At 39.9% G+C, this 21,492-nt stretch overlaps 1 protein-coding gene across 3 annotated transcripts in view; it reads left to right on the top strand.

The window, feature by feature from the left end:
- Tbl1xr1 (TBL1X receptor 1) overlaps window positions 1-21,492 on the top strand; it is a 151,899-nt gene that overhangs the window by 108,531 nt on the left and 21,876 nt on the right. For all 3 annotated transcript variants that reach the window (XM_038347413.1, XM_038347411.1, XM_038347412.1), the window contains 7 exons: window positions 9,312-9,414; window positions 17,511-17,656; window positions 19,003-19,225; window positions 19,760-19,892; window positions 20,302-20,443; window positions 20,879-20,942; window positions 21,041-21,138. In XM_038347413.1, coding sequence (XP_038203341.1) covers window positions 9,357-9,414; window positions 17,511-17,656; window positions 19,003-19,225; window positions 19,760-19,892; window positions 20,302-20,443; window positions 20,879-20,942; window positions 21,041-21,138 — 864 coding nt within the window. In that variant the 5' untranslated portion in view covers window positions 9,312-9,356. The remainder of the gene's footprint in view (window positions 1-9,311; window positions 9,415-17,510; window positions 17,657-19,002; window positions 19,226-19,759; window positions 19,893-20,301; window positions 20,444-20,878; window positions 20,943-21,040; window positions 21,139-21,492) is intronic.

Below are 21,492 nucleotides of genomic sequence, written 5' to 3'. Positions count from 1 at the left end.
CCAGACTCTGTGAATTTTCCATTTTTACGTGGCTTATTTTTACTCTATCACTTCTTTTAATCTATAACTATCTGTACTCTGTCTCTTTAAAGACTTTACCCTTTTTTTAAGGCATCAACTTTATTTTTTATATTTTCTTCTCTCTCTCAAGCCTACGTACATTCATATGTCTGAATCTGTCCTATTGTGAATCTTTAATTCTTTACTATCCAGGAGCACTTCTTAAAAGGTTAACTACTTCTTAAAAAACTTAAGTTGTGCCATGTAGAGGTAATATGGTACCGCCTGTTTCCAGCCAAGTCTAAACCTTAACTGTGCTGTTATCATGTTAATTACGATAGATCCTGCCTGAGATCAGTACAGTTCAGCGTGGCGGAGCAGAGCCAAAGCCACCCCTGCCTCAGTCATTTGGTGCCCCTGAGCCGCACACAGTTCCAGGCACACAACAGTCGACATTGGAGCCACACTCAGCAGTTTAACTCTGAGACTGAGCGTGCAGCACAGAAACTCTTTTCATCCAAGTTACAGCCAAATCTGACGCACAGAGCACCACACAGCCTGGAAACATCGGCAGAAATCCGCCATGCTCTCCTGCTCGCCGAAGCCTGATTCTGCCATCTGCCCAGGTGCAGGCAGGGAGCAGTGAGCCATTGGCATGGTCTCAGAGTACTTTCTTTCCGATCCCGAGCGGGCACACAAACATCCAGTCCATAAAAGCCACTGAAATGCTTTATAGCCAGAGTTTGCACTGGCAGCACAGCACCAGGAAGCCGCGTTTTAAAATGACTCAGCTTTTTCTCTGCCACTATTGCCGAAACAGGAAATCTCTCTACAGCATGTCCAGGCAAACAGCAAAAAGCTGTGTTAAACTCTCTCTCTCCTTTATTTAAAGCTTTTTCAGGTTTTTACGTGGATTTAGTTACCACGTTGGAGCGCCAATCTGTAGTAGGAAGCGGCGGGGCTGTGTCCCGCCACCTGGCCGTCGGCTAGCTTTACACCCGAAATAATTACACGGAAACTGTATTCTTTTAAACACTGCCTGGCCCATAGTTTCAGCCTCTTATTGGCTAATTCTCACATCTTCCTTTAACCCATATTTAGTAATCTGTGTAGCACCATGAGGTGTGGCTTACCAGGAGAGATCTTAACCTGCATCCATCTCGGAGAGGAGAAGCATGGAGTCTGCATATGGCGACTGCCTGAAGCGTCTCCCCACTCGTGCTACCCAGTATTTTGTTCTGTCTACTCCACCTACCTAATTTTCTGTCTCTTAAAGGGCCAAGGCAGTTTTCTTTATTAATTAACCAATGAAAGTAACATAGACAGATAACTCTCCTCCATCAGCTAGGTTTCTCTCAGTCAACAGTTGAGCAAAGTAATTTTTAAAGAGTGTTTACGGCAACCTTTCAGGAGAGCGTGGTCTATCATACCATATTGGGATAGAAGCAATCCATAGGGTCTCATCCTCTTTGAAAACAAAAGAAGAACCTCTTTTCCAAAGCATTATATCCTTAGACCCAAATTCTGAAGTCAAGATAGCTTTATAATATACATGTTGGATTAGCTTAGCAGACCACACAATGAAATGTCTCTCTGAATTTAGCTCCTTAGCAGTCAAAGAATTCAAAGAAAACACAATAGTACATAGAATCTAGGCTCTCTGTGAATTTTCCATTTTTACGTGGCTTATTTTATTTCTTTTAATCTATTAGCTATCTGTACTCTGTTTCTTTAAAGATTTTACCCTTTTTTAAAGCATTAACTTTATTATCTATATTCTTTCCTCTCTCCCAAGCCAATGTATGTCTATCTAATACTATGACCCATTTAGAGGTCTTTTATGTATGAATCTGTCCTATTGCATTGTCTTCAATTCTCTAATGTCTTGAAGAGCTTTTAAAATGCTAAGCAGTTTAGTTGTGCCTGCTCTTGATGTTGGCTCCACCTCTCTCTAATTTCAAAATGGTGGACGTACCATTTCTGCTGGCTCTGGGGCCGCCAGGTAGGAGCCACACTCAGCACTTTAACTCTGAGAATGCGCATGCAGCACATAAACTCTTTTTTATCTGAGTTACAGCCAAATGTGCCACGCAGAGCACTGTGCAGCCTGGCCTATTGTGAATCTGTAATTCTTTACTATCCAGGAGTACTTCTTAAAATGCTAAGCACTTCTTAAAAACTTATGTTGCGCTGTGTAGAGATAATACGGTACCGCCTGTTTACTGCCCGGTCTAAACCTTAACTGCGCTGTTATTATTATAATTACAATAGTTCCTGCCTGAGATCAGTACAGTTCAGCATGGTGGAGCCACTCCTGCCTCAGAGCCATTTAGTGCCCCTGAGCCACACACAGTTCCAGGCACACAGCAGCGAGTCCACATTGCCATCAAGCAAGCCATATCATTTTAATCACAAACCCCATTCAAAAGCTTTGTCTCCCGCAGGAGCCAGAGGTCATGATTGTGGCACAGCCCAGAATCTGGTATTTCAAAACCACTACTTTCTAGTAGACTTGATCCCACCACCTACCCAGGCAGAAAGAGCTGAGCCAAGGGCATGGTCTCAGCTACTTTGTTCCCAATCCCAAGTGGGTCCAGAAATGCTCCATAGCTGGAGTTTTCACCGGCGGCAGGGCCCGGGAATCCTCATTTTAAAATTGTGTGGCTTTTTTTTTTTTTTGTACGGCTGCTGAGTCAGGGAAAAACGCTAGCAAACAGCAAAAAGCTGTGTTAAAGTCTGTTTTTTTTCTGTGTGTATAGAATTACTTTTTAAGCCCTCTTAGGTTTTATGTGGAGTTAGTTACCACGTTGGAGTGCCACTCTGTAGTAATGAGGAGCGGCGGACTAACTTAACCCCCGAAATAACCACATGGAAATTGTATTAATTAGATTACTGCCTGGCACATTATATCTAGCCTCTTCTTGGCTAACTCTCACATCTTGATTAACCCATTTATGTTAAATCTGTGTATCACTACACGATTGTGACTTACCAGCAAGTGTCTAACCTACGTCCATCTGGGGCGGGAGAATCATGGCATCTGCCACACTTCCCTTCTTCCCAGCATTTTGTTCTGTCTACACCACCCACCTAAGTCTGCCCTATCAAAAGGCCAAGGCAGTTTTCTTTTATTCAACCAATGAAAGCAACACATAAAAAGAAGACCCTCCCCTCCTACACCATTTCCCCTTTTTCTGTTTAAACAAAAAAAAGGCTTTGACCTTTCTACACCATTTCCCCTTTTTCTGTTTAAACAAGAAATAAATTTAGTATTTTCTTGAAAGTAGAGTTTACCTTATTCATCTGTAAAGATATCTGTGAGATGCCAATTGAAAAGCCATTCTTGTGTTTTTTGAAGAGTGAACTAATTAATAAGGGTGCAGCCAGATCAGCCCCAGAAGCAGAGGCTTACATGAACTTAATATCGATCACACTAGTGGTAAAATAGTAATGCAGTTAATTCTCCAGGGAGATCTTTTTGTTTGGTTTTGTTGTCATGCATAGAGATGGAAAATTCATAACACGTGTTTCTACCTGTGAGATGGAAGCTCATCATTGCTAGGGAATATCTGTGCAGATGTCAACTCTGTGAGAAAAGGCAGCATTGTATGAAAGGAAGTTTGCCCCCAGGACACTGTAAAATTCTGTAGACCTCATCCTAAGATCCAATACTGCACTGAATTTTAAAAGTTGATCCCATTTTGCCATGTATACTCTGTGTATTTATTATGCTTTGCTTGAAGCTGTGAGTACCTCGAACAGGTGTAACAGTGAAACATTTGCTGTGAAGTGGGGAGGATGCATCTTCCAAAAGGATACTTGCCTCTCGTTGCAGGTAGAGATTGTATAACGTCCCTGACAGGATTCTCCAGTATCTGACTTCTGGTGATTATGGAGTAGATTTTTGTTTTGTGTGTTTGTCTGCTTGTTTTCAGAGCAGAAAACCCTGGAGGAAGTGCTATCACCTTTATTGCTTTTCCCCACTTTCCAAGATCTGTATTATCTCTTACTAAACACCAAATGTAGCTGAAGCACTCTTCATTTGACATGAACAGGCTCCCATTGTCTGTTAAGGTCGATGCTGGTTCCTTCTTTATACTAGTCTTCTCTTTGCACTTCATTGGACACTTAATCCCCATCTACCACTGTTTGCTAACCAGCACCATTAGGCACAGACCTTCACTTTTTCCTTTTCCACAAATTCTAAGGACAACAGTGTGTGAACACTTTTCTCAACTTTGCTTGCTAACCTCCTTATTCTGGAAATGGTTTCAAAAACATCATTAGAATCCTGGTTTGGTCAAGCATGGTTTTCTCTATTCTTCCTGAAGTTCATGAGTTAAGAACACAGTGTTCAGCTCTTCTGCTGATTGACCAGTCTTTGGAGAGTGTGCCTGTGTTAAGTCTTTCTTATAAGACTGAAGCTGCAGCAATATATTGGATTGGTTTCATTTGACGTGGCTGTACTATCTTTCTATGCCCATGAGCTTTCTATGCTAATCCTAGTTTGCTTCCCCTACTGTACTTTCTCACGTTCTTTCTCAACAAAAAAAAAAAAAAAGTGGTTTGTTTACTTTGAATCCTGTGGTTGTATTTTGTGACCTGCTCTCTGTCTACTGGATCTCACCCTTCAGTGCTCCCCATGCATGTGTTCAAACTAGAGTGTACTCGGCTATTCAGCACCTAGTTAATGTGTTCCTGTATACTCTCTGTTTCAAAGAGATTTTAGATACTTCTATAAAGAGTCTTTCTTTATGTTTTGGAAGTTATAGACATCTGAACTTTGAAATAGTTTACCACAGGTCTTCTCAATAGGAGAATAGTTATTGTTAATTGATACAGTTGGCTTGTAAATTCTGGTTGTAAATTTTTCTAGATACATTGCTAAGACCCTTTGAAATGGCTAATTTGGGATTTCAGTACAGTGTTCTCTAGTATCAAACAGTGGTGACTATCTTGTGTAACAAAAAAAACCCCACAAAATTAAGTATAAATACAAAACGAAAGTACCCTTTTGTGTAAGTGAACATCTAGCCAAGTGTACTTTATCTGTACTGGGGCATTATATTTAAAGTATTAAATATGCCTTGTGAAAAATATGAGATGTAGATCCAGTGACTTTTCTTTTTTTCTTTTTTCTTTTTCATTTTACTGTGTATTTCATAGGAAGAGTTTTACGATTGAAAATATAGTTTAAATAGCATTTATCCTTAATTTGGGGTCAGGTTTCTTCTTTTTTTAAAATCCCCCAGATGGCTCTTACATGCTCTTGTGTGTATTAGGCACAGTGAGCCACAGTGTGCATGTGGAAGATGAATCCTCCCCTCCGACGTTGCTGTTTGCTGCCAGCACCTGAGATGCTCCTGTCTTTGCTTTCCATCTCACACTGTGAATGCTTGCTTAGGAACTCAAGCTACAGTGTCCAGCTTTCACATGGGCTCTGGGGATCTGGGCTATGCTTCTCCTGCTTCTGTGGCAAGTACTTTTGACCAATGAGCTGTTTTCCCAACTTGGGGAGTTGTTGTTTTGATTAGATAGACTGCCGGCACAAGTCAGTGTCGATACGCATGAAAAGGGAAGTGTACTATTAGCTAGTGATGCTTTAAGAAGTTAATTGATTTGGCCAAGCATGATGGCTCACACCTTTAATCCCAGGATTTGGGAGGCAGAGGCAGGAGGATCTCTGAGTTAGAGTGAGTTTCATGTCAGCCAGGGGCACATAGACTCTGTGTCAAAAAAAAAAGTGGCGGAAAAGGAATTGATTTGATTTTGTTAGACTGGGGTTTAAATTTATTTTTGATTAGTTATCAAACAAACGGAAGCATACATTTCATTCGGGGCTTTTTTTCCTGAGATTGTCTAATCCCATTAAGATCTTTGTTTTATTTGATTTACAGTTTACAAATGGGCTTTCATAAGCAGGATATTATTTAGTCTTAAAACACTAGACATTACTTGTCTTTTAAGGTATGTTTTAGAAGATGTAAAAATTGTCTCAAAGCTTTCCTTCCTCCCAAGTACTTTATGTCCACAAAATGGCATTATTTTAACTATTGGTGAGGTTTTCATTATTTTTAATGAAGTGGGAAATTGAGAGTAGAGAACTTTCAGTGCTGTTACAGTGTTCAATGTTGTTTTATTGAGAGGGGAGTTGGGTATTGGTTGGCAGGAGATACTAGGTGCTAATCTACTGAGTTCATCTGTTCTTCTTGAGTGATCCTGAAGGGCATGGTATGTTGAAGATGGAGTCTCTTTCTGAAGGGCAAACGCAAGCTCTGATTATGCCTATGTTAAATCTACAGGTAGAAGAATGATTGTGTAAAGTTTCAGACTTTGCATTGTGAAGCCACATGTGGTGGCACATCCCTGTAGTGCCATTGACTTGACATATAAAAACAGGTTCACTTGAGCTCATGAGATGGTTACTAGAAAGGGTACCAAAGCTAAGCCTTCCTCCTAGACAACAAAACCAAACAATAGTAATTTTACATTAGCTGGAGCTAATACCACTGACTGAATGGCCAAAAGAAACCTTTTCTCAGGATCCTGGGTAATCCAAGGCCAAGGCACCATTATAGTCAGTATCTTCTGAGGCTCCTCTTTGCCCATGTATCCCTAGTGTGTCTCTGAGAAGAGTGTAGTGGGAGCTGCGGGCTGCATTCCCGCACGGCTCCCTGCCGCCTGGCTAGCTTTACACCAGAAATAATTACACGGAAACTGTATTCTTTTAAATACTGCTTGGCCCATTAGTTTCGGCCTCTTATTGGCTAATTCTCACATCTTGCTTAACCCATTTCTATTAATGTGTGAGCACCATAAGGTGGTAGCTTACCAGGAGAAATCTTAACCTGCGTCTGTCTCGGAGAGGAGAGGCCTGGCAACTGCCTGCGGCGGCTGCCTCACTGCCTTCTTCCTCCCAGCATTCTGTTCTGTCTACTTCGCCCACCTAATTTTCTGTCCTATTAAAGGGCCAAGGCAGTTTCTTTATTAACCAATGAAAGTAACACATAGACAGATGACCGTCCTCCATCAGAAGAGAACCAGCCAAGTAAGATCCACATATCTTTATGTGAACTTAGAGACTTGAAAGACCATGTCTCCATTAGAATTACATCCAAGGTGGGTCACTTCCTGTGTGCTTGTACACAGACTGTTGTTCCTAGTTACACTATTTGGTGTTTGGAGTTGAAAGGTATAATGACTCCACCATGTTAAAGAGGTGCTGTTATCACAGTGTGTCTTGGTTTCACAAAGTCAGCTTGACAGAGCACATCATGTGGCCCTAGTGAGCAACATGGCCACAGATGAATGATGTGTTTGAGAGTTCACTCCCCAGTCAGGATTGTGCTAGTAGAAGATGCTGTTGTGTATTTCTGAGGTCTCGTTCAAGAGGGATTTTATTGCCTGTCATAACATGTTCTGGTTGCCTTTGAGGATGTGATGCCATTTGTTAAGATAGTGTTGTGTGTAAACTGTGAGTGACATCTTCCAATGTTCATATAGGTTGGTGACATGGGTAAAGACTTGGATTTAGTAGAGAGACCTCCTAGTGCTGAGCTTCTCCCACTGGTCTCACTGTGTCTTGCACTTCTAGTAGTCATCAGAAATAAGTATTTAAGTGTTTTTGAGTACATTGCCTTGTATAGAAATGGTTTTCTTTTTTGTGAATCTTGCCACATTGAAATGAGGAAGATAATACTGAAAAGGAAAATCAATGTGTATTTAACCAGGTTTTTTACCTACTGTCTAGCAAGTCCTCTATAAATGGAAATCCTTTCCACCCCTTTCATTTTTCCTACTATTCCAAGCTAATGGGAAGAAGTATGTATGCCATGGTCATAAAGGTAATTAGCTATACTTAAAAGAGTGGAATTCAAGAGCTAGATTTTCCATTTGTGCCATCCGTGGCTTCTGTGAAGCACCCATATTTCACATCCTTTACTTCCTTAGACACACTGCCTAATTTGTGTGCACTTAGAGTTATCCAAGTTGCAATGAGTGATCGCAAAAAAAAAGTGATTTTTTTTTCTCCCACAAACAGGAAGATTGTGGGGTGTGGCCATAGCCTTGTTGTGTTTGTCAGAGCTCCGGGGCTTGCTTGTAGTTCAGGTAGCTTCAGCAAGTTCACTTCTACATGAGTGCCGCAGCCTTTTCAGTTCTGTTTCTGTTCGCACGTCTAATCCACACACAGTACCACAAGGAAGTGGAAATGTAGTTCTCCTCAACCATGGAGAACATTGACATTTCTCTCTATGAATCAGGATGGTTGTGGTGCAGTTGATTCTGCTGCTAGAAGGTCCCTTTACTTCCGCATCCACATCTACCCAGTGTGATAGGCAAGGGCCATGCCTACACAAGAGCCACAATGTAGCAGAACAGTTAGCATAAGCCCACGTGTTTGGTGTGTCTTTATTCTGTGTAAGTGCCAGTTTAGAGTTTTGAATTACATTAGTACACAATGGGTCACATCTATCCCACTACCTCTATCAAAGAGAGGTTTTGTTTTGTTATTTTTTACTTTCACTTTTAATTTAACACAGTTATTGTAAAATATAAGCTTCAGTATCCACAAATAAAGTTTTATTAGAACACAGCCATGTTCATTTGTATTTACTGTTTTTGTACCACATAGTAACACCAAGTAATTGTGACAGACTGTATGGCTGACAGAACCTCAACTATTTATTGTTTGGCTCTTATGAGAAGTTTTCTGACCACTTCTTAAATTATGAGAATAGATTTATGATTATATATACTTAAGTCATGTCATAGTGTCCTTCTTGCCATACCCAACCCTACCCAGTAAGAGAATGTGGCATTCTAAGAACTGTGTTCCAGTTTCCTGCTTTTACACATACCCAGATCTTAAGACTCGAACACCATGTTAAGAGATTCTGGGGTGCTAGAGAGCAAGTCTTCTAGGTATGTAGATATGACAGAGTCAGAGGACAGCCAGCCTCCTTGCTGACTGCTTTAAAACTGTGCCTGTGTTCAGTGGCTGATTATCTTGAATCTTAAATCTTTCTTTCTTTTCTTTTTTTTTTCTAGTTAAGGAGACTTAAAAAGAGTAAATTTTATATTACATGCAATGTTGAAGGCCTTTGTGAATCTTTTTTCTTGACAGGATGTTATAGAAAAATAGCACTAGTTATGCTTTTGTGTAAATCCTTTTACTGTCAGTGGAAATAACTATGTTAATATTGCAATGCAATGAAGAACCTTTGTTTAACATCGTTTAATAAAATTAAATGTTTACATTTCGTTTTAATAAAATTTTACTGAGAAAATAATTAACTTTGTTTTATTTTTAGGGTTATATCCTGTGTTGTGACCTCATGGTTTAAGTGGGAATAAAGATGAGTATAAGCAGTGATGAGGTCAACTTCTTGGTATATAGGTACTTGCAAGAGTCAGGTGAGTACTTCTGTAAAGTAATAGGCCTCAAATTCTTTCACTATTCTCAAAATAATTTTTTTATGCATTTGAAATTTGTACCAGTCCAAACCGTTGAGCTTTGTCTGTTTCTTGATGTCTGGACTGCCCGTTTAAAGCTGTGCTTGCTGCATGGTTTAACTCTCTGACTCTTTCAAATATGTTGGGATCATCTCAGGAAAATATAACTAGCAGTTTTTCTTTTGATGTTCAGAGGTCATTTTTAATAACTAAGGTGTTATGAAGTGGCATGGCATATGTTTAGAAAAACTCAGATACCATCAGCTTGATAATGTATATTGCATATGCACAGTTAAATTTTCCTACTTATTGTTGAATCTTAAAAACTAAATTAATATTTTTAGAATATTTTCTTAAGTATTAATCTCAATTTGTTAAATATATTTTGATCTGAATTCTGATTGATATATTGGTATAGTTATTAATATAGATCATTGAATGCAGTTTATAATTAATGTTGATGATCCAAGTTTTCTAGATAAAGATATCTAATCATAAGGTAGAAGCAAAACTATGAGTGAAAATGTTGCAGGAATAGGTAAAGAAATTACCCCTCTTTCTGAGTAGCTGAGAATTGATGTCTGATGAGAAAGAGCAGGGAAGGAAAGAGCTCAGAGACTAGAGTAACCACCCCACAGAGAATAACCTATTGGGAAGCTTGGGATTTGTTTAAGCTGAGAGCGAAGACAGATGCAATAAAGATTTCCAGAGACTGTTCAAGATGACGAATCAAGTGACAGAATAGTGGCCCTCATGACTGTTTGAAGCAAAGGCTGTGAAAGTGTTTGATAGTTATATAACACCATGCCATGGGAAGGGTTTGTTGCAGGGATGCCATGGCTTTCTACTCTTGAATATGACGGTCTATCAAGCCAAAGTTTTGAAGCCTTTAGACAAGCAGACAGAAAACAGTGTGAGGGACTGATGAATGGGGATTTGTTAAAAAAGTCTCATTTGGTGTATTGGAAAGGCAACTGTTTAGGTCAAACCATTGGAACCTAGAATCCCAGCCACAACAAACTTCATTGACTGTAGAACTGGGCACTTACTTTTTGTCCAGAGAGTTCAACCTTGGTTCTGCCATCTAGCATTATATGATTGTGGTCATCTCTGGAACTGTAGGATTCAGTTGTATCTGCACCATTGACTTCAGGGGTGCTCATAGCAGCCAGTCAAATATTTAAACAATATATGTTGTTTCAGTCATAACTTTTTCTATTGAAATATCTAATAATACACACAACAAAAAGCCGTCTTACTCCTTATTGTGTCCCCTATGAAGTAAATGAGCCCAGGATATGGAGAGAAAGGAGACCATGACAGATAATCTTAGAAAACTCATGTGTTAAATGACTGGACTAAAGTGTCTTGTTCTGGCTCTCAGGCAAGAAAAGTCTTAGGAAGCTCTGGTTCTGTTTTGATAAATAATTGGCTTAAAAGTTATTGACAGGGGTTTCTGTCCCGCCCGGTCCCGCAGCTGTTCAGTCCCAAAGAAATACCCAGAGGTCTACATTAATTATAAACTGGTTGGCTTAGTAGCTCACTCAGGCTTCTTATTAATTAATTCTTACATCTTAAATTAGCCCATTATTCTTGTCTGTGTTAGTTACATGGCTTGGTATCTTCATCAGCGAGGCACCTGCGACCCTGTATCTGGGTGATGACGGCAGACTCTTTCCAGAATTCTCCTGTTCTTGTTGCCCCACCTATACTTCCTCCCTGGCTACGGGCCAATCAGCGTTTTATTAAAATACAAGTGACGGTACAGACCATTGTCCCACAGCAAGAAGTGATATTTTTCAGTAAGAACTTGTAACACCTGTTCCCCCGAATACTGTTTTTAATGTTAACTAGATTGGGACATTCATATCTAGAAGAAATGAAGCTAATTTTAGTCATAAAATATTTTATACTATTAACACTAGAAAACATGATTTGCCTCCAGATGACTAAATTCAGAGATGGGTTGCTTGCCGAAAGGAATGGTATCGTGATAGTTTTAAATATTCAGTTGGGCTTGCCTTTTCAAATTGGCTGTCCCTGACTTGTCAAGATGAAGACAAAAGTGTTATTTATCATTGGACTTTTGTTAAGTATTTTTACTTCATACTTCTCAATTTTGTCTCAGTTAAGTTTGTGATAAGAAAGTTGCTGGGGTCCCCACCATTCAGCGTTTTTAGGATGCCAACCCAGTACAGCATATACCTATTAGGAAGTAATTTCTTCTTCCTTTTGAGATAACTTTTAAAATGTGAAGTATTTGTTACATTTAAGTAAGGGTTGACATGAACCAGTGTTTCTTCTCTAGTTAGTGTTTGCCTCGGGTGTGGATTTGCTTACCCTATTGACTTACCTGACCACCCTGTGCATTAGCTACCCAGTGGTCCATGATGAGTCATGGCGTTTAAGCCAGGCACAGTGTTCACTAAAGCTAACCTGGTTTGGATATTTCCTACCACTCCACCCACATTCAGTTTTATTTGTTGGGCGGGAATGTTAAATATTTTCCCTGGTAATTTCTTGTGACCTTTCTGGTATTTGTTCTTCTATCTACTTTGTCTAAGAAGATAAAATTTCAGCCGGATAGTGATAGCACACACCTTTAAACCCAGCACTCAGGAGTTTAAAGCCAACCTGGACTTCAGGGTGAGTTCTAGGACAGCCAGGGCTACGCAGAGAAATACTGTCTTGGATTGGGGGAAGGGCAAGATAAAATTTCATTTTGTTCCCTTTTTCTCATTGGAGAAGTCCACAGATTTGACATGTTCAGGAGCTCTGCAACATAGTGAACTTAGCTCTTAAAAGTGTGAAATGGATGAATCTTAGGATTGACTAAGTAGAAATTGCAAAAATCAAAATGCACTTACTACTACTAAAGCCATTAAATCACTAGGTTATGATGTTGGAAAGTCATAGGAAAAAAAACTCTTATGGTTTTAGACCTGAGAGTCTCCATGCCATCACTCTTGTACTTCACCTCTCACTTTTGTAACCTCCTAGGTATGGGCCATAGTACTTCATGATGCAGTGCTTATCCAAGTGATGTAGAAACTGGGCCCCTCTAACCCAAAAATCCAAAATCCAAAGTGCTTCAGAATCCACTATCAAGTAGTAACTATTTTAGGGCAAGTAGAAAATTCCTCATCTGACCTCATGTTAATAGGTCTCAGTTAAAATACAGGCCACACCAGCTATAATATTACAAAGAATACCTCTAGATTTTCTGAAACAGGTGCTATATACCATAAATGAATTTGTTTAAGTGTGGATCTCATCCCCAAGAGACAGTCTCATTACAGGAAGGCAGATGTTCCAGAATCCGCAGTCAGTAGCACATGTGGCCATTTCAGACATGGAATCCTGGGCCTGTGTTTCAGTTACAAGATCACCTCTCCAAACCCTGTGTTGACTCAGGCGCAGAACAAGGAGAAGGTGTTTAGCATTGAGTGTCTGTACCCTAGTCACAGGCCACTCATTTCTCTTCTCTGGTAGTTTTCTCTTAACCTCAGTAGTGCTGACCAAATGTCAGTAACCAAGTGACAGTGCAGTTTCTGTTGACGCTTGTACAGATGATTAGATATGAACCTTCCTTACCCCAACCAAACCTCACTTCTCAGGTTAAACTGGCAATCAGTAATTCACCTCAGTGCTTGGGAATAGGACAGGAAACTCAGGCTGTGTCCAGCCTCAGTTTTCCCTCTGTTATATTTGTTATTTTATCTTTTTTTTTTTAATGAGAAGATGACTAGCTACAGAAGTGCAGGTTAGCATTTGTGTTTCTTTATAATAAAGTGTATAATAAAATAAAGTTTAGGGTTGACCTAATTAAAGGACTTTTATACTTTCAAATCAGTTTTTCTTATTTTATAAGTGGGATGACCATTTTATATGGAAAAGTTGCCAGAGCACTTGCTCATTCTTAATCTTACCATTTTTTCTTCTTGTATTTTATTACAAGTATAAAGAAGCATGTATTGTTTGTGGCTTTATGTCTTTGCATAGTTCTTTGGAAAGTAGTGTGACGGTTATAAGGACATCCTTTTAAACATTCTCTCCCTCCTTTCCTCTCTCTCTCCCTCTCCCTCTCCCTTTTCCTCTCCCTCTCCCTCTCTCTCTCCCTCTCTCTTTCTCTCTCACACTCTGTCTCTCAATATGCACGCACATGTGCACATGTGTATCTTTTGAAGGACAAAATCCACACATGGCCAAAGTCATGTATACAGACATCCAAGATAAGAGTCTTTACAAGAGTGAACATTATGTAAAGCAAGGTGTCGGGCTGAGGCGTGAATGACTCCCAGACTCAATGTTGTGGTCCTGGCTAAATAGTTCGGGAGACTCTAATAGTCATATAAACTCTAAACTAGTTAGTGGGCTTGTTTTGTCTGTTTGAGGGCGTGGCCTCACACAAGCTAGGGCCTTCTGTAAAAACGTTCTAGCACCAAGCTTCTCAGTCCTGAACTTAATTTTTAAGCAAAATTTAGGGCACAAAACTGTGTATCTTGTGCGTGAGTGGTCTCTGTAGCTATGCAGAGTTGAACATTCTTTGTTGACACTGCGACACTGTCTTTTCCCAAAGGTGGGTCTAGAAGGCACAGCTAAAGGGGTATGGGTAATGTGAACAAGATACAGTTTCTGAGCAGTACTGGCATGGAGCTTAAACAGGACCTTGAGTAATCAGCTTCATCTCCCTCCTAGGACACTTTTGTGTTCATTTAAGCTTTGCCTTAAGTGGGGAAAAGGTAGTTTGCTTGCTTATCCACGTGCCTTATACCATAAATATATTCAAGAACCAATTTTTCCCTTTTTTCAAAAACTCATCTTTTATGCTTGCAAAGTAGAGTTGCCAGGCTCTGGAGAGCTCATTCCCCTCTTAAAGCCCAACTTGTCCCTAGAAGGCACTTGCTTAACCAAGCAGTGTAGAAAAATAGGAGCTGTATGATTGTCCATGTAATTGAGGTACACACATACACACCCTGCCACTGTTTGTTCCTATGACAAACTGTGACATTTGACTTGGTTTCTACGTCAGCCTTCTTGAGGAGCTCCTCTGCCTCCCACTTTTTGTTACCTTAGTATACATCATGGGGTGCTGCTTCTGTCAGACTCACTTTTGCCTGTGAAAAGAAAGGCTGCTGATTTTAATAAGCCAGATTTCACCAGTTTGCAGATTTAAGCAATTTCATTTGCTCCTGCATAAATCTAAGATTGTCCCTGAAAAAGAACATTTTCATCAAATGTGAATGGGAATTTAAGAGGAGCATAAACCTAGTTCAAGTTTTAGTTGTCTTTTAACAAAGACTATGGCTTTTCTGGAGTGACAGATTTTTACATATGCCAAAATGGTGGAGTAGCATTCTGATTTAACGGATGATTAAATAGGTAACTTACTAGTTCCCAGATTTAAAGGATTACTGTATTTAAACATTTCTCGGCATCTACATGGAGTAATCTGTGTAGGCTGTTCGTTTTTTATAATTTGTTAAGCGGAGGAGAAACGGATAGATAAGGAGAAGACCATCAGGGGTAGTGGAGCATGGTGGAGACGTTGGGTGTTGTTTGGTAGACTTAATGTGTGCACTGTGAGTGGGGCTTCTCAGTGGAATTGGAGAGATGGAGCCTCGGAGAAATAGTTGTCTGTGTTATGCAAGTCTTTATTGTGATGGCCAAGGGGATTACCAACGGGTTGTGAAGTGATGCTGACAGTTTGAAGGTGATTATTTAGCTAGCTGAAGGAAGGAGAGAAGAACAGGTTTAGGCCAGGGGCAGTCCAAGAAGAAGGGGAGGTCCTAGAAGACAAGGATAAGTGCAGAGAGAGTCTCAGGAATGTGCAGGAAGGATGGTTTGATTTGATGGTTGAACATGAAAACTGAAGGGGAAGTGGGGAGTTTTTAGTGTACTGACCTCGTGGTGCTGGGAGATTAGTAGAACTAGAGAAGCCATTCCAGTTGAATGTCTAATCAGATGTGCACCCATGGGCTTTCCCTGGGAGCAGCAGGGTGGAGAAGAGAGCCACCCAATACTTGCTCTGAGTTGTCTCCTTACTTCTTGAGATTATTTGGAGCACATTTGCAGTGGCTGGAGATGTCCATGAGCCTTTCTCCAGAAACAAATGCTATTTATACTCCACTTTTCTGCTTAAAACACAGTTGTGTCTGCTACTGGAAGGAAGTTGGATAGGGCCTGGAATCTGGTAGTTCTGAGTAATGTTGTATTCAACGAGGATGTAGAGAAAACAAGTTTTACTCTGTTTATGGTCTCAAATGAGTATAACCACCTGTGCAGTTCTGGTAGTAAAACTAGTGAGGTGCCCTGATGTTTCATAATGTGCTGTCCCTTTTCTCAGCCCCTGAGGAACAACAGAGCAGTGACGATGACTCTCTCAAGTGTAATCTTGATGACATATTTTGACTTTTCAAGAGAATCAGGATGCGGAATGGATTTGAGTCTTTACTGTGTTCTGTGACTGTTCCCCAGCCTGAGTTCATAATATAATGTAATAAAGATCTAATGTACTTTCCATAATGACATCTTCTATTTCAAAGTCTTCCCAGGTGGCTGTCCCCACCCCAATTTTGGTTTGTTGAAGAACTTATTTGGGGACTGCCATGTTATATACACAGAAATCTCCAATCTCCAACTTCATTTCCTCATCTCCAGGCATCTCTCCTAATGCCTCCTGGACTTAGTCTTGCCCTTTTCTGCTAGTGATCTGGAACCTACCTACCTGATTTAGGAACTTGGGATTCCTGAAGCATACTTCAGAAAAGTGTCTTCCTCCCTTGTCTCACAGCCACACTTGCCTCAGCATCTTCATGATCACAGATGAGTTTAAAACCAGGGTCTTAGAGAAATGCCCATGTCCCCTCCCCCAGCATGGACCATTAGGATAGGAGTGAGAGCTTTGAGGTGAACCTTGGCCTTTCCCAGCCTCATGCAGTTAGGAAGTGCACAGCATTTAACACTTAGTAAGCTGTGATGGGATTTCACAGAGAGCAACCACTCTGTGCATTACTGGAACTTCACTTTGTTCACTGTACTAGATTTTCATCAAAATATGAGACTAATGTAAAGATATTGGCTATGTGAGTTTCATGTTTTTAAGTTTTTTTTTAAGTTATTTAATGTTTTGAATGGCCTTTCAGTGCAGCGAGCCCCTGGCTGTCCTGGAATATGTTCTGTAATGTACCACTGTCTCTGTTTCCTAGGTGCTGGGACTAATTGTTAAAGGAGACATTACTGAATTTTCATTTCGTAGTTCTTATTTTAAAAGCACTGGTTTAGATGAGTTGTTATTAAATGGTAAATTAGTATTTTTTTAAACAGTAGATATATAAAAATAATAATTTTTTAAAATAAAATAAAAATTTAAGTGTTACAGTTCGGCTTTTTATTTCTTTTGGAAACTGTCTCGTATAGCCCAGGTTTGTCTCTATCTCATTATGTAGCCAAAGATGACCTTGAACTCTGATCTCCCTGCCTCTGCCTTCTGCCTGCTGGCAGTTCAAGTGTGCACCACTGCACAGTTGACTAGAGCCCAGGACTTGATGCGAAGCATACTGGGCAAGCATTGCTAACTGAACCACATCTCCAGCCTAACTCTCTTATAATTTTGCTTTGTTTTTATTGTCTTATAGCTTGTATTTTTATTAACTAAGTCTTTTTTAAAAGCCACAGAACATTGAAGGTTTTTGACAGTTTGTCTCTAAAATTTCAAATATAACCACAGAAGACCTGCTACATATATCTTGATTTCAGTTTGTCAGTTGAGGTGTGTTGTTTATCAAGGGTTTTCAGTGTTTACATGTGTTGTATTTTCTTGAGGAAAGCTGTATTCCTTTTGTTTAGAAAAACTAGAGCCATGTAAGCCAGTAGATTTCATTAACTTACTAACAGTACATTGAATTTTGTTTAAAATATATATTTTACATTGGCTGTCCATTTACAGTTTCAAGTGATGATATGTGATTATGAAAGTTTACAGAGTTTGTTACATTTGTAATTTAATAAGAAGTTACTAGGAAAATAAATTCTCACATCTTTTCTTTTGCTTTTAGGATTTTCTCATTCCGCATTTACCTTTGGTATAGAGAGCCATATAAGTCAATCCAATATAAACGGTGCCCTTGTCCCACCTGCCGCATTGATCTCTATCATCCAGAAAGGCCTGCAGTATGTAGAGGCAGAAGTTAGCATAAATGAGGTAAGACAGATGAGCTTCATTTCAAACACTGATTCTGATTCTTAAATGTGTGTTTGTTTATTCAGTATCTAACCTTACATCACTGGCTTCAGACAGATTAAGGTACTCTTACTGTACCCGTTATGTTGCTGCAGCTCTAGTTGTGGGCTTCTACCCAGTGGCCAGGGTCTCTAGATTATTTCTTTTGTGAAGGGGGCAATGGTGGGGGCTGTGCTTGTGTGCGCGCACACAAACAAGTGCTTTAAGCACAAAGAAATAATTTTTAACACATAAGGAATTTTACTGTATAGTACTGGGAGCAAATTGGTGGCAGCTAGTTGAAAAACCATTTTTAGTTTTATGTACCCGCATGGAAGCCAATTACTTGTAATTGATGCCAACTTGTGATGCTCAAAACTGTGTGTCTGAGGTCATATGTAAGTAGTGTGATTATTTCAGGTGTTGGCATGCTACTGGTGCCTGAGACAATCTTATCTGCTTCCTGATTCTGTAAATCAGCTTTGTATGACACAGCCAAACTCACTCACTCTGAACTATATGTGGGTGCTGGGAACATGAGATACTGTGACAGGGATCTTACAGTCTTCAAAGGACACACTGCCTGTTCTTCCCTGGAAGTCTACAGAACTTTGCTCTAGCTAGAAAGTTTAATATATATCCAGGACTTAGAACATGTTAAAGAATTCCCTTTATTTTTTACTTGAGAGCTGAACACGTCCTCCCCCCACCCCAAACCCCAGAGTAAGTGGAAGGAGTTTAGCTGTTAGCAGCCCAGCGCCTGTTGGTACCCTCAAGGATAGTACCTCCCACTTTGCCACAGGTAGTACCCTCTGCAGGTGCTCTAGACTTATACCAAATGGCAAGTTTGTATATCACACACATCTAGATCATGTGTATGATGTGATTGCTACCCTATAATGTTTAAAGAAAACCAGCAAGAAAAAGATCTGCCTCGTTTCAGTATAGGTGCACTTACTTATTCCAAGGCCTGAATTTAGAGTACTGATGGAGACGCTGCCTCGGTTGTATGACCTAGTCTTAGTGGTTGATGTTTTTTACTAGCAGCCTTCTTTACCTGAATTTTAGGTATTTGCATTTTATCATTTGTTTAAGCTTTTACGAATGGCTTCTTGTATTACAGTTGTCTTTGTGCGAAGTTTAGCAGGACCAGAACGAAGAGTAGATGGCTGCTTGCATCTGCCTCTTGCAGTATCATTCTTCTTCCTTCCCTTGCTGTTCAAGTTCAAAAAATTACCAAGTTTTCCTCAGAATGAAGCCCTGTTAGTGGGGTGCATGTCACTCTCAAAGCTACATCTCATTTTTCTTTCTTGGTTTTCCACCCTCAGGATGGCACCTTATTTGATGGTCGGCCTATTGAGTCTCTGTCCCTGATAGATGCTGTTATGCCTGATGTCGTCCAAACAAGACAACAAGCCTACAGAGACAAACTTGCACAGCAACATGCAGCCGCTGCTGCAGCTGCTGCCGCAGCCACTAACCAACAAGGATCTGCAAAAAATGGAGAGAATACAGCAAATGGGGAGGAGAATGGAGCACACACCATCACAAGTGAGCTAAGAATGTTTAGACATTCAGAAAATACTGTGCCATACAAGAATGTCCCATCCTTAGAGCTGAAGTGATACCTGGTGTTTACCTCTATCCCCAATTTACATCACACAAAACAGCTCAGATTTTATACCTGGGATTCAAAAAGCTAAATTCACTGTGATTTCCTTTTTAGATGTTTCTGAACCCCTTCTACTCTTAAATGAATTTTGAATCTGCATCTTACTTCTAGATAAAATCTGTAATACTCTCTGTTAAACATACAGTAAGGCTCTGACATTGAGGAGTAAAGATGGCTCTCATGATATATGAACGATATCAGCAACCCCTGCTGGCAGAAACTCAGAATAGTACTGTGATAGACTTTAATTCAGCCACATTATCATTTCAGCCTTGCCAAGGCTCACTCCCCTTTCACTCCTTCGTTCCATATCCACTTCTGTGTACATAGACATTGCCTTGGTTAAAACTAGCACACTCATACTTTGTAGAAATGTGATTCCCTCTGACAGACTTTTGCTTCTCATGATGCAGACAATCATACTGATATGATGGAGGTAGATGGGGATGTTGAAATCCCTCCCAACAAAGCAGTTGTGCTACGGGGCCATGAATCTGAAGTTTTCATCTGTGCCTGGAACCCTGTTAGTGATCTCCTGGCATCAGGGTAAGTTTTTCAAAAGTGCTTCTAGATGTTGGGTGTTTTATTTGGTTTTAGATAGGATTTACTGTTTAACTGAGGCTAGCTTTGAACTGTTGACCCTCGAGTACTGGGATTAATAGGCCTGCTTCACCATACCCAGCTCTACACTACCATTTAAGGCTACGTTACTGAATGGACTGCACTTTCCAGACACTTGTTTCTTGCTTATGGTCATGTTGCCTTAGAAAGTAGTATTTCTTTGTGAAGTAAGTTTAGAATTACTTGATAGGAGCTCTATAATATAGAATAAGAAAAATATTAGAAATGCTTATGCCTGGTAGTCTGCTTCTTATTCAAATGATAAATGTGTGGCTTGAATTCTGGAATGCATGAGATTATCATGAGAACTTAAACCTATTTTTGGACTTTGAAGGTCTGGAGACTCCACAGCAAGAATATGGAATCTTAGTGAGAACAGCACAAGTGGTCCCACACAGCTGGTCCTTCGACATTGCATACGGGAAGGGGGACAAGATGTTCCCAGCAACAAGGATGTCACTTCTCTAGACTGGAATGTGAGTGCTCTCTTCTTGCCTAAATAGTCTGTGAATGAAGGCATTTGATGATTTCATATTATATGGTCAACTTGTCTCCATGTTCCCAAAGTCCTAATCAGAATTAAAGATATTTTGGAAGATTTTACTTGTTACTTCTTTAAAAAGCATTTTTGCGGTATCATTTTGATGTCCTTCTAGTCTACTACCTGCCTCCATTCTCATTCATGGGCGTCTGTGAAGTGTTGTGCAGAGGGATCCTGTCAGTCCTACTCCACAGCAGTTAGTACCAGATTTGGGGTGGGCCTTTCAAAGAACACTGGCTTCATCAGGGAAGGGTGTTTTGCTGGCCTTTGTTGGCACTTACACATAAATAAGCATCTAGTGTGCCTGGGACATGTTCGTAGGAATTAATTGGCCTTAATTGTGTAATGAACAACATGTATCCTATGACAGAGTGAAGGTACACTTCTAGCAACTGGGTCATACGATGGATTTGCCAGAATATGGACTAAAGATGGTATGTATTTTTCTAAATTTATTCATGTTCTAAGTTACAAAGTTTGAAGTAATTTTAAAGGTTTTTTTTTTTTTTTTTTTTTTTTTTTTTAACTTTAGGTAATCTTGCCAGCACCTTGGGGCAGCATAAAGGCCCTATATTTGCATTAAAATGGAATAAGAAAGGAAATTTCATCCTAAGTGCTGGCGTAGATAAGGTAAATGAACATTTAGCTAAGCTCTGTAAGGACACTATTTGAAAGTAACTTTTTTTCTTTCCTGATAATCACTTAAATAGACTTCTATTTTTTCCAGTATGAATTTATGGCAGTAATAGAAATAATTTCTCATCTGCTTGTTTTCTTAAATCTATTCATAATCTCGTTTGTTGATAATGATCACTCTTCATTTTTGCTGGGATTTGAACTTAATGAAATGTCATCATTAAGCTCTTTGTGCTCCCAGTTTATTTTAGTGGTGACCATAGATTTGGGGTGACTCAGTGGACCCTCTGTGTCCTCCTGTGCTTATTGAAGCAGTTCCTCTTTAGCTCCAGGAAGTAAACAGAGACT

Source organism: Arvicola amphibius, chromosome 11 (genome assembly GCF_903992535.2).
Source record: "Arvicola amphibius chromosome 11, mArvAmp1.2, whole genome shotgun sequence".
NCBI classification, from domain to species: Eukaryota; Metazoa; Chordata; class Mammalia; order Rodentia; family Cricetidae; genus Arvicola; species Arvicola amphibius.
The sequence above is the reverse complement of the archived record's forward strand: the minus strand, read 5'-3'. Positions and strand labels throughout refer to the sequence as shown.